The sequence below is a fragment of the Glycine max genome, chromosome 13 (genome assembly GCF_000004515.6).
Source record: "Glycine max cultivar Williams 82 chromosome 13, Glycine_max_v4.0, whole genome shotgun sequence".
In the NCBI taxonomy this organism is placed as follows: Eukaryota; Viridiplantae; Streptophyta; class Magnoliopsida; order Fabales; family Fabaceae; genus Glycine; species Glycine max.
Window position 1 is genome coordinate 1,027,438 of NC_038249.2, and position 13,437 is coordinate 1,040,874.

The 13,437-nt window shown below is 32.2% G+C and overlaps 1 protein-coding gene across 3 annotated transcripts; it reads left to right on the top strand.

The window, feature by feature from the left end:
• The first annotated feature begins 4,711 nt into the window (after nucleotides 1-4,711).
• LOC100527243 (OTU domain-containing protein) lies at nucleotides 4,712-12,904 on the top strand. Of its 3 annotated transcripts, none has more exons than NM_001249982.2 (10): nucleotides 4,712-4,782; nucleotides 5,231-5,429; nucleotides 6,069-6,142; nucleotides 6,494-6,548; nucleotides 6,660-6,734; nucleotides 6,989-7,062; nucleotides 7,162-7,210; nucleotides 11,104-11,188; nucleotides 12,301-12,357; nucleotides 12,481-12,904. In NM_001249982.2, the coding sequence occupies exons 2-10, from the start codon at nucleotides 5,262-5,264 to the stop codon at nucleotides 12,522-12,524; spliced, it is 681 nt and encodes a 226-aa protein (NP_001236911.2). In that variant the 5' UTR covers nucleotides 4,712-4,782; nucleotides 5,231-5,261; the 3' UTR covers nucleotides 12,525-12,904. The 3 variants fall into 3 exon arrangements, with proteins under 3 accessions (NP_001236911.2, XP_025980588.1, XP_025980589.1); XM_026124803.2 differs by having other exon boundaries at nucleotides 4,734-5,003; nucleotides 12,481-12,748; XM_026124804.2 differs by lacking the exons at nucleotides 4,712-4,782; nucleotides 12,301-12,357 and adding an exon at nucleotides 4,789-5,003 and having other exon boundaries at nucleotides 12,481-12,748.
• Nucleotides 12,905-13,437: the final 533 nt, after the last annotated feature.

The window sequence follows — 13,437 nt, forward strand, 5'->3', positions numbered from 1 at the left end:
TCCTTTTGAAACCCATATCATTTTAATATTATTACTATTTTTCCTAAAATAGCATGTAGATGCACTGTGTCCTTTCTTATCATAGTAAAAACATGCCAAGAAAGGAGAACTATTCTTTTGAGTAGATGCAAAGAAGTTTTTATACAATTTTTGTTGTTTGCCAGGTCTATATCCTAATCCAGCCTTATCAAACACACATCTTTGCTTTCCTAGTATAATATCTAAATTATTTTTGCCAACAGTAAATTTGGCAAGAGAATTTTTCAGATCTTTGATTTCTTCTTTAAACTTGTTACATCATTTACATGAGTTAGATGCTTCATTACTATCTTGTATCAATTTTATGGTAGAAGATTGATTTGTATCAATGGGTTTTAAAGTTTTAACTTCAGTTCTAAGATTTTCTAATTCTTCATTTAATTTCAAAACTTCCTTTCCTAAATTTGAAATAGTTTTCTTAGAAAATGAAACAAGTTTGGCAAGTTTGACTGATTCTTCGTGTAAGTCATTGAATGCATCTTGAAGTTCATCAAAGGAAATAGATAAGTTATTGTTAGAAAACATTACATCTTCTTCACTTTTATATTTTTTGGCCATGCAACTTAGATTCACGACTTCATTTTATGAGTCTTCGGATGAATCCATATCGTTATCTTCCTAAGTGATGTAAGCTTTCTTTGCTTTCTTATCTTTGAAGGTTTTCCTGTTAGATTTTTCCATTCTTTTCTTGAAACTAGGGCAATCAACTCTCAGATGTCCAAGTTGATTACATTCACAACACTTTGGAACAGAAGATGAATCTTCTCCTCTTTTCTTTGAATTGAAGTTTGTTCTTCTTTGATTTCCTTTGTTCCTTAGAAACTTATTGAATCTCTTTACGAAGAAACTGAAATCATCATCTTCTTCTATTTCATTCAAGTCCTCTTTTTCACTTTCTTCTTGAATAGAAGATGAGGTTTTAAGTGAAATTACTTTCTTTTTCTTGTCATTTTCTTCATGTTGGTTTAGTCTCATAAGTTCCATTTTGTTTTCCTGAAGCTTTCCAAAAAGAGTTGCAAGAGACATGTTAGTGAAATCTCTTGATTCTGCAATTGCAATTACCTTTGGTTGTCATTCCCTGCTTAAACATCTTAGTACTTTGTTAATGAGATCCTCGTTAGGAAATATCTTTCCTAATGATGCAAGATGATTAACTATATGTGTGAATCTCTTTTGCATATTCTGTATGGTTTCATTTTGATTCATTCTAAAAAGTTCATATTCATGTGTTAGGGTGTTTATTCTAGATCTCTTTACATCAGTTGTTCCTTCATGGGTTACTTGCAATCTATCCCCATATTTCTTTTGCATTCTTACAATTTGAGACTCTAAAGTATTCATCCATTTCTAATATAGAGGTAATTATATTTTCAGCCTTTAAGTTATATTGTACCCTTCTTCTTTCCTCTTCATCCCATTGTTCCCTAGGTTTTTCTATAGTTGCATTTCCTACTACCATTGTAGGGATGTAAGGACCGATTTCAATGGCTTCCTCAGATGTTTAAATCTATAGCCTTTATGAAGATTTGCATGCAGGTTTTCCAGTAATGAGAACCCACACCATTAAATATATGAGGCCTATTAATGGAGTTTCCTTCGGAAAATAGGAAGTTTGATGAGGCCATAATTATTCTTTAAGTTTCTAAACTTTATACTAGAATCAAGCTCTGATACCACTTGTTGGACAAGTGGCCTCAATAACTTGAGAGGGGAGGGGGTGAATTAAGTTAAAAAATTTCTCATTTAATTGACTTCTAAATCCTCTTTTAAATCTATATGTTAAGAATATTGAAGATGAAGATGAAAGTTATATCAATAGAATACTTCAAGTGTGCAAGATAAATAAAATATGCAAGATAAAGTAATCAAGATAGGAAAGAGAGGAATGCAAACTCAGTTTATCCTGGTTCAGCCACTTCCTGTGCTTACGTCCAGTCCTCAAGCAACCCACTTGAGATTTCCACTAACTTTGTAAAAATCCTTTTTACAACTTCTGAACATTCGAGGGATCCTTTCCCTTGTGTTCAGGAAACTCACAATTCAAGAGACAAACAACCTCTTGATCTCAATAAGTCTTTAAAGAAAATACAAATGTTTTTCTCTCTTTTAAAGAAGAAGATGCAAGATGAAGTTCTTAGAAGAATCCTTAATTGATTTGCAAGTGCTTGGCTAATGATTTGTTTTTGAGAGGATAAGACAATAAGGTTCTGAAAAACTCTCTTGAAACTTTCGTAGATAAGTCACATATTTATTGGCCCTTGATGGATTTTTAAAAACTTATGAAGGGATATGACTTTTCAGAGTAACTTTTAAAATTTCCTCACTGGTAATTGATTACAACTCTTTGGTAATCGATTACACAATTATGTAATGAGAAGTCATGACTTTTTAATTTGAATTTTTGTAGTTTTGTAATAGGTAATCGATTACAGACAAGTGGTAATCGATTACAACTTTCAAATTTCAAACTTTCTAAAAAATCTTTTTAAAATAATTTTTCTTTTGGTAATCGATTACAATGCCTGGTAATCGATTAACAGTGGAAAAATACCTTTTTCAGAAAATGTTAAAACTATTTTATAATCAATTTAAAAATTAAGTTGTGAGGCCAAACATTTGCAATAACTAAGAGACTCTTTTAACAAAGATAGACTAAGACTTAGCTTTCTTCTTGATCTTTGTTTTCTTGGTCTTGATTTGGACTTGAAATAAAACTTGTGTTGCTTTTGTCTTGACATCATCAAAACCTTCATACACATACATTTACAGTTGGAGCCTTCAAAAGGGGTCTCGCGTTTGAGACCAGACCAAGTGCTAACCATGGGTGAGAGAGAGACAACGAGAGATCGCGAGATATGTTTTACCGCGGCCCCACGGTGGGTGCCAAATGTACTTACCAAAATCCAGAGTTGGCACACATCAGGGTGGACGTGGCTAAGGTGGGATCTTGGACTTTGCACGTTGGCTGAGAGTGACCTTTGTTAGGAGGGCAAGAGGGGGGACATGCAAAACAAAGGACTCTGACACTCAAGTAAGTATATGAGTTAGGAGAATAAGAGAGTGAATATGAATACACTAGTATACAAGCAGGTGTGCTTGTGTGTTGGAGATGTGTCGAGGGTTCGAAGGAACCTGATACTTATAAGTGAAATGGAGTTGCAGGTCCTTGTTTGTAGGGGCTGTTATAGCCCTTGCTGATATTTAATGCTTGGTAGATAATAACCGATAACCTATAGATAAAGTTAGAGATAATATATAACTTAGCGATAAAAGCTAGTAGATAATTTGTACCGTATAGATAATGTGTGGCTTTTGTAGATAATTAAGAGCATGCTAAGAGATAAAAGATGACAATATATTCGAATAATAGGATGTTAGAGATAACCTGTCAGTTAGGGAGTTCGTCGGCTAAGGGCGAGGCACTCATGCTCCTGTGCTATGGTTGACATGGAGGGTTGACATATGTTTCGAAGTGCCATGTGTATTTTGTGGACCTCGGACAGTGTAAAAAGTATTATGATAATAATAATGTTGTATTTCAGCCATTTGATTAATGATAGTCTTATTACTCATACTGAACTACCTCCTAGGGTGATGTTTGGGATGACTTTAGGGAACTTACCTTACCCCATTTTAATATGATCTAATCGTCTTTGTCATCCTTATTAGAAGAAAACGTTAAAATATATTTTTTGTTCTCATAAAATTTAAAATATTTGTATTGTCTTTACAAAAAAATTAATACATTTTTGTTGTCATAAAATTAAAATGTGTCAAATTTTGGTCTGAAATTAGGTTTGGGTATCCGAACATACACAATAATATCTAGGGGTTAAAAATCCTCACAAATTGTAGAAAATAGAAATGTAATTTGTGACAATTTTATTTTTTACAATTTGTAACAATGTCTCTATAATTTGTAGTTGTTTTCTTCAATTTGTGGTGGTTTTTCTATAATTTGTGGTAGTTTTTAATCTTTAGAAATCCAACCGCCACAAATTGTAAAAAAAAAGCCAAAAATTGTAGAATGTAGGTTCAGATATATCTTAAGCGTAGCTTGGACTAAAATTTGATACTTTTTTAATTTTATGAGATGAAAAATACAATAAAATTTTTACAGGAATGGAATTCGAATATTTTCAATTTCACAAGGAAAAAAATTATTTTAGCCAAAAAATCTTATTTAAGCCGTTTAAATAAAATTTTAATTTTAAAATTATATAGATTTTTTTATATAAGGTTAATTGCATACTTTAATACTTAATTTTCATTATTTTGTGAATTTTATCACTAAAATTTTTAACTTTTACGCATTTTATGATTGATGACGTGTCATTAAAATAAAGTTACAATTTTTTATGGGAGGATATTCTTTTGTTATTAACATAATGATAAAATATGTGAAGATCGAAAACTTAATTGATAGAGTTTGTGAAATGATAAAATTTACAAAAAATAAAAAAATCACAGATGATAAAATTATTGATGAAAAAAACTTGGACTGTAAAATTTATAAAATGTTAATAATTAGGTGATATAATGTGATATTATGATATAAAAAAGTGTACAATTAAGCCTATGATATAAAACCGAAAAAAGTACTAATCTTGTACGACTATATTAATGGTTTAGTGATTGATGTTGGAGACAAAACACGAAGTAAATAAGACTGGTCAAAATGAAATAAGAAGAATCTGAAGAAATCAAAATAGACCGCTGGAGAGGCCAACACAAGGCTACCGTGTAGGTGTTTTCTTTTCCTCCAACTGTTTCCTCCAACACTACACCTACTTTTCTTTACTTCTCTTCTCTCCAACTCAAACATTTATTCTTCCTTCTCCGACAAGTTCTATATCTTCCTTCCTTTCATTCATCTCTCGTTAATCAATCTTTACTCTTCCCTCTTTGGTTTGGTATCAACCGTTTCTTTCGTGTTTTCTCTAGTGCTACGGAACCCAACCAAGGTAATTCATCTTATCCAAGACGCACTTGACTTGACTATTCCAAACCAACTCTAGTTTTTCCTTCCCTATCGCCACGAAAGGAGAATTTTCTTTTCTTTCCATTTCACTCTTATTTCAAATAATCAAGGTTTTTGGCCCGATTTGGGTTTAGCTTAAAATTGTTGTAATGAAGAAACCCTTTTGTTTTCTGAAATTTCTTTATCCATATTCATTCATTTCATTTTCAGTTAGTTTGAAGGTTATTGTGATTGGTTGAGTATGACTTCTCAGCTGAGGAATGGAAGTGGGAGTTCGAGCTCAAGTTTGAACAGCATATTTCTGGAAACAGAGGATGACCAAACAATTGCAAGCATATTAACAGAGGACGAAAATCTCAGGGCAGAGAACAAGCTTGGAAAGAGACTTTCACATTTAGATTCCATTCCGGTACAATTTCAGAATCATTCTCTTTTTTGTCTGTTACAATATATGAGAATCACGCTTTATTATACAGGACTAAATATGATTTTTTTATAGTCTCTCACCGACAACTAAAAACATGTATAATCATATTCATTTTATTACAAGTAAATGAATATTTTAAACAGACTAAAATAAAAGAATCAGAATATTTAAAGATATAGAGCACTGCACCTCATTTGCTCTAAAAGATCGACCAAAATATAAATGAATTAGAAACACAATTTCCTTTTACTATAATGAGAATGGTTGGATTTCTCCCAATTGCTTAGGCATCTCAAAACCTATTCCTTGTAATGTAGAAGTCAGTAAGCCCTTTTATGCAAATATATATAATTTTCTCAAAAAACATGCCATCACAGATTAACACTTGTCAAAGCTTTGTATATCAATTGTCACTGGGGTGTTCTCAACTAATATCTCAAAAATGCATGCAGTTATATGCATTATTTATACCTGCTAGAAAAATTTTCATGTAATCACTCTACGTATTCTGTACAAATATCCCATGTTAACTAGTCAAACCTACCATTTGTTATGCCTTTTCTCCTATCTGTATACTGTTATCTGCATTGTGATGAGAATACTAATTCAGTACATTGGCAGCACACTCCCCGCGTTAATGGACAAATTCCTGATGTAAACGATGCAACAGCAGATCACGAGAGGCTGTCTGAAAGGTTGCTTAGACTAGCTTAATGTACAGTTATTAATTTTAGTTTTATTGTCATAATAAGGAGGAGGATAGATAAATGTTTTTTTTTTAATAATTCTATCATACTTCTATTTTTCAATTTCCACGAGGTTTTTATATTTCTTTGCACATTTTTTAAATAGGAAGCCTAAGTTGAATTCAAGTTATAACTTGTTTGAGAAGTTTGTGCTATATGGAGTTGTAATTGTATCAATGATAATGATTTGAAAGCATGGGACAGAGCATAGTTTGTGTGAACCAAATTACTAAAATAATTTGTTTTTATGCATTAGGTATTTTGGTTTACTTAATAATTATGCTCCATCATTTTCTACAGGTTAGTTACATATGGTTTGGCAGAACTACAGATGGAGGGTGATGGGAATTGCCAGGTTTTTTCCTTTATGGGAAATTTTTTATATGCCACCTTACAGTTTCCCAGTCATTTGGTACTTTTGTTATATGTTCCTTTTCCTTAATATCTGCAAAATCTTACTGGACAGTTTCGAGCTTTAGCTGATCAGCTATTTGGCAATCCTGATTATCACAAGCATGTAAGGCGACAGGTTATAAAGCAGGTTTGTTTATTATGCAGTCCTTCTAGTGCAGCTAATTCTCTGGCTATTTTGAAAATTTTCAATGAAAAGCTGCATCAATCTCACTCTTCGCCCTTTTTTTTCCCTTTCATGCTATTTATTTGTAATTGTGTATTGACAGTTGGGCAATGTTTAATAGTATTCTGCTTTCTGTGTGGGAGACATTAAAGTATGTTTCTTGACTAATTTTGTATTCTTATTTATCTTTTCTTGTTTGCCTTTTTTTTTTTCCTCAGCTAAAGCATCACAAAAAATTGTATGAAGGTTATGTACCAATGGAATACAAAAGCTACTTGAAGAAAATGAAAAAGTTAGATATCAGTTGGTGATCAATTTTGCTTTGATTTTAGAGTGCATGTAACATTGATGGTAAAAACTAATTCGATATTTGCATATTGTCTGCCAATAGATCAGGGGAGTGGGGAGATCATGTTACTCTACAAGCAGCTGCAGACCGTGTAAGTTAACTAAATTCTGTAGATCCCTACTTTATCTAAAATCATTACAAGTTTCATATTTTTTCCCTCTAAATTACATATTTGTTGTCAATTTGTCATTCTGAGTTCTGATTATGTTGTACAATCAAGAGGACTGTGACATACCTAGACAAAAGAAAAACCATAATTGTGTGACACTGAATCAAAATGTTGGTCTATGTGAATTTTTCTTACTTAAATAGCTTGTGCCCTATTAATAGTTTTATGCATCAACCTACTTTACATTGTTTAGTAAAATTAGGACATTTGTTGAAAATGGTTTTCCTATTTTCTTATTATAAAAATAAAAATACTCCAAATGTAAGAAATGTCTGTGTATTAACTAATAAATTTGAAAGATCTTAGGACAGTTCACTTCTTTTTCTCTTTCAATTTTCTGTATATCCAATTAATTAGAAGAAATAGTTAACCTGTACTGCATCAATTAGTATTAACTATGTGTTGGACTTGGATGTCATCTAATATAAATAATTGTACGTTCTTGATTGATGCTCATAAGAAAACTCTGCTCCTTGGGCTCATTGTTGTGGAGAAAGAGATAGAAAAGAGAATCATATGCTGAAAATGTGTCAATGGACACTATGGAAGTACGGACAAAAATTTATATATGAATCTAATAATGAATATGCAGGTCCTGATTTCCTTCATGAAAATATATCCGATCACTTGGACCTAAAATTGTATGCATAATGAACCTGTAAACTATATTAATAGATTACTATTGTTAGATATATAACATAAAACCTTGTGTGTCTTCACCTAACAGGCTAACAGCTTAATCTTTTGAGAGAGTTGGTTCATGACAAGTCAACTTTATAACAAGCCCCCTTAAGTGAGAGCATATAAATCATATGCACCAAGCTTGCTACACAAATAACCTGTGATTGTGTCAATCTCCTGTGATTGTGTGTAGGAACTAGGAAGTAGGAACCATTAGCCTAGGTGACATCTGGTAAATAACCAGATTGAGATAGTTTGGTGTGGCCATGACTATAGTTCTAATAGGAGCCATGATATTAAAAGTCCTTTTTTGTCAACCTAAATTCAGTTTAGTTAAAAAAAATTCAGTTCCCTTCTCCCTAATTTTTATCTCCTGTTTCCCACTTTTGTCTCCAATCTCTCTTCATTATCTGATTTTATTTCAATGATTCAACTCTCTCCATAACCTGTCCTGACATGTTGGAATTTTCTTTAACCTAGTTAGATTGAAGACGAGGAATATCAATAATGAGGCATGATATTTTGCCTACATATAGTTCATTATATACTTCAAATTAAAATTTGCAAACCTTTGATGCTGCTAGTTAGAGCACTGGAGAAACTGATCGAAAGCAATGGAAAAACTAGATTGGTAATTTGGTATTACCACCTACTGTATTATTCAATCATAAGAGCCAACACTTAAGAAAATTGAACACAACACCACACTCCAGAGCCTTCAGCTCCTGAGTAGAAGATCCCCTTCTAATTGGCTCTCAAAAAGCATGCTTCCATCCCTTGTGCACAGCCAGTATTCCTGCTACCTGTACAGTAACTAATTGCCACCTCACTATTAACTCCTAACAGCCCCTTATTTCTTTCTTTTGGAATATGCTTTCTGTACAGTTCAGTGGTTTTCCTAGGACCCAGGTCCAACCCTTGGTCCATAGGCTGCTCCACTTCCCCTGGCCCATATTTTATGTATTGTAAGGAATTATTGGAGATTAATTTTATCTATTGCAATTTGGTGCTACCATTTTCAGATCATATTTAAACTAAATTTGTACTGTTTTTCGTTATTTTAATTTCAATCTTACTCCTAACCTATAAATATTGTGAGTTTCATCTTATTTCAAATAGTTTTCTCTTTTCTTTAGGCTTCTGAGTAGGGGTGTCCAAATCCAATTCAAACCATTACATAATCGCTAAGCTGATCCCAAAAGATCGAAAACCAATCAAAGTCTGAAAATTGAAAGACCACCTTTTTTATTTGGTTTGGATTAGTTTTTGGATCTCATTTTCATGACTGAATCACTTCATCTATAATTTTATTATACTTTATTTATTCTATCCCCTAGTAAAACCAAGTAATCATCCCTTATAATTATTGAAAGAGGCCATAAAACTGATTCCCATTACATTAGTACTAAGCAGACTTCTAGCCTGTAAGTTGTGTAGGTATTAAAAAATCAAAATCTGAACATTGTCCAAAAAAAATAAATCTCAGGTCCTTATAATCAATTACTTTCATACATTTAAGTGGTGTTGAAAACAAGCTAGTTAATAAAGTAACTAGTTCTTTGAGAAAAGTATGAAAAGCAATTAGACTAAAGGAAAAATAAAAATAAATACAAAGGGGAAATTTTGATATTTTGAAAGTGATATACTCAATTACTTTCAATTGGATAGGATTTGATATTGTATTCAAATAAATCCAAACTAAGCTGTACTTTTATTTTCGGATTGGATGACCTTTTATCTAAAATCCATTCCAAATTAGCAAGTTGAACCACAAACACTTCTAGTCTTGACTCCTGAGCCAACTTTCCTCTTTAACTCAATACACGCTCTTTTTCATGTGGATTCCAATCAAACAATACAATAAGAATGTATGATTTCTCAAGCCAAAAATCATTTTAACATGTTTGTGTTGGTTTTATAATGTACTACAATTCCCCAAACAGGCTTTTGTAAATCATCTCTTTTGATCTTCTATTCCAATTATCACCAAACAATGTTCTTCTCATCCATCATCTCCCTAATCTAAGGCTCATGACTGACTAGAATTAGAGATGTCTCCCTAGCTCTGAAGCTTATCATATTCCCTTTCAACCAAGTTGAATTCTCAAAATGAGTTTTGTTTATCAAAATAGAGAGTACCCTGAAGTAAAGTCGGTCTCACTATACAAAATCATTGCCAAAAGTCTAAAACTTTACAAACTTATAGAACATAAGATTTAGAAAAAGAACATTGAAAATTCACAACAGCTTCAGATGGTTTTACCACGGCAAGCGGGTCCTTAAAGAACTAGCCTTGGTCATTACTTGAATAATGAAAGACAACTAAGGAATGATTTTTGTAACTCAATTAGGCAACTCGAATGGCAAAACTTGAGAAATTGTAATAAAACCAAATTCCTGAAGGATTCTCTAATCCTCTAAAACAGGAGTTGCAATTGTTCGGTTGTTCCTTCGGCTGCTCCACTTCTCCTGACCCATACACAGAATCACAATTCTATTGTTGCTCATAATTCTCATTTCTTCACAAGTAGGGCTTTAAATTGGTACGTTCCTCCCTCATAATTAGATCATAGTGGGGAAAGAGTTTCCTGCCTTGCCAAGTGACCGTGTGAATCTAGAGTAATTTTAGGGTGCACTTACTGAGTTACTGTCAAAAAGATTGTATGCCCATTTCTGCTTCAATTAGTCTATTCAGTTAAAAAGAAAAAAAAAAAAAGCTTCAGGTTTTTTGCGGGCTAAATTCATGATGAAGGCTAAATTCTGGAATCTAAATAGTATTTCTGGGATGAGCTGTGCTTCTAAACTTGTAACCTTAAATTTTTTTTTTACAATGCATCAATCCCAAAAACTTATAAAGTAACACCAATTAGCCAAAAGAAAGGGGGCTCATTTTTGTTCTGTATATGGTTGATTTTAGTATCTCTCTGTAGTTTATAGTACAAAGATTTTGATAGCTTTGCTGTAATTTTTAGCCTATTGGGATCACTGTTTTCTTGCAACTATTAGGGTGCTCATTTTGTGTTTACTATTGATTATCTTTTTTAATTTCTGCATTTATTTAACATTTCCATACTTGGATTTGTTTGCTGTTTTTGTTAAAATTAATTTCTGATTACTCATGGTTTTTTCTTCAGTTTGATGCCAAAGTTTGTTTAGTCACCTCTTTCAGAGACACTTGCTACGTTGAGATTCTTCCAACTGACAAAAGTCCCACCAGAGGCAAGTATTGTTAATGTTGCTTTGTGTAACGTTTTGTTTAGTTGGCCCTTATTTGGAACTCTCATTTAGCACTTCTGTTGTCTATAGTGTAATTTATCTGTCAGTATGCAATAAATACCATCAGTCTCTTGACTACTATAATAATAGTCCATACCACTGCCTCTTTTAGCTTCTATATTGGGAGCCTTAAGGTTCTTGCTGGAACTAAAACTAAAAATCATGATATTTTTAAGGACTAAAAACATATTTCCAAAAAAAAAAAAACTAATGTGAAAGTTGCCCTTCAATCTTCATAATGTTGTGATGACTTGGAATTAATATCATAGGTTCTAATTAGGGTTATTTAAGTTTTTATTCCATCAACATTTTCATATTATAATTTTTGGTCCTCAATATTTTTGACAATTTTTAGTCCTTCATTAATTTCTGGTCATCATTTTTAGTCCTTTTAAAACTTTTGGCTCATTTTTAGTGTCTCATTTATTTTTATTGCTCAAAAGTAGTCCCAAATATAAAATAAACAAGGACTAAAAATTGACAAAACAATGACTAATATTAAGCATTAAAAATAAACAAGGGACTAAAAATAGGCAAAAAATTTTAGAAGGACTATTGCTGACAGAAAATTAATGGACTAAAAGTTGTATAAAAAATTTTGAGGGACTAAAAATTGGAATCTAAAAAAGTTGAGGGATTAAAAACTAAATTAATCCGTTCTAATTATATTAACAACGGTGTTTATCTCAAAAGGATTTTAGAGATCTTAAATTAGGAAATGGCTATCGTCACTCTAATGTATTTATTCCCATTTCTATTTGAGTGAATTTTATATCATTTTTCTAAATTATTAGATTGATTAATAAAAGAGAAGTGTATCTTAAATAATAAAAAATATTTAAATAGGTGTGGCAATACACATTCCCCTTAAAATAAAATCATTCTTGAACTTTCAAGTAGCTTAGCTATTGGATGAATAATGATTTGGTATTTTAACGATTATATCATGAAAAGCCAGAGCACAAGATTTGTTTTCATCCTTAGCTTTTAGTTCTCACTGGAAACTCCCGGCTTTTTGAGTTGTTATGTGATTATGATTATGTTTTAATTTATAGAGCTATGGCTAAGCTTTTGGAGTGAAGTGCACTATAACTCATTGTACACTACCGGAGGTGATGATGTACCTGATAAATTTGGAATGCATTTTTCTTCTTTCTACTCTTATATTCTCTTTATAGGTTCAGAGGTGCTATCAAACAATAAGCTTATATTTTATTTGTTCAATGAATTTACAGACGTTCCTTCGAGAGTGCCAAGAAAAAAGTTTTGGCTCTTCTAGACTGATGGCAATCGGCAGATATCTGAATCACGTGAAGAACTGACTTATAATGGGCGAAATGTTTTTTTAACTTATTGTTCTTTTATACTGAGTAAGCCCGTCATTAGTCCCCCTCTCCTTTAGGGATAAACCATAGTTTATGCATAATATTTAAAAATTACCTTGTACAAATCACGTAAGTATAACTAAACTCTGATTTATTATTGTACAGTTCTTATTTTCTACCAAGTGGAGTGTAATATTTATCTCTTTCAACTTAGTTAGGGTTGGTGCGGGGTTTGTTTATCTAGCCCAAGGGGAACTTTAATATCCCCCACCACCACAACGTTGTTGTTTAATTATGTTGTGTTTAAGATTGAGATAATAAGTTTAGAACAGGGAAGAAGAATAACACACAATGTGTATATTATTAATGATGAAAACACAATACAATGATTGGGTTCAGAAAAAATTCCCTCTCCTCTTTTAACCCTTCCAACTAATTCTCTTATATAGGAGTGTATCTGACCTGAAAACAAAATAACAAAAATGGTTACAAACAAAAGTTGTTATTTGAACCATCTAACATCCAAGATTGAACATATTAGATGATACATCATTGGACGCTCCACTGAACAAAAGTCAGAGTCCCATCATAGAGAATTGTATCTGACGATACAAGCAGTGTTGTCTAGTCACCTATAGTGTCGTTCAATCACTTCTTTCGTCCAACAATCTCTACCTTGGTTCAATAACAATTTCAGTTGTATAGAGTTATTTCTAGTAATCTACATTGAGTAGATTCAGGCAATGCATAAATTTACTTTTAGTAACAAGCTTTGTGAACATGTTAGTTGGCTTTTCTTTTGTATCAACTTTTTGGTCTTCGATCCTCTTCTCAGTACGAATGAAGTGATATCTGACGTCAATGTGC

Coding starts and splice junctions, on each gene's coding strand:
- LOC100527243 (NM_001249982.2), top strand. CDS start 5,262: ATGACTTCTCAGCTGAGGAATGGAAGTGGGAGTTCGAGCTCAAGTTTG. Junction 6,143..6,493: donor CACGAGAGGCTGTCTGAAAG/GTTGCTTAGACT, acceptor CATTTTCTACAG/GTTAGTTACATATGGTTTGG. Junction 6,549..6,659: donor AGGGTGATGGGAATTGCCAG/GTTTTTTCCTTT, acceptor CTTACTGGACAG/TTTCGAGCTTTAGCTGATCA.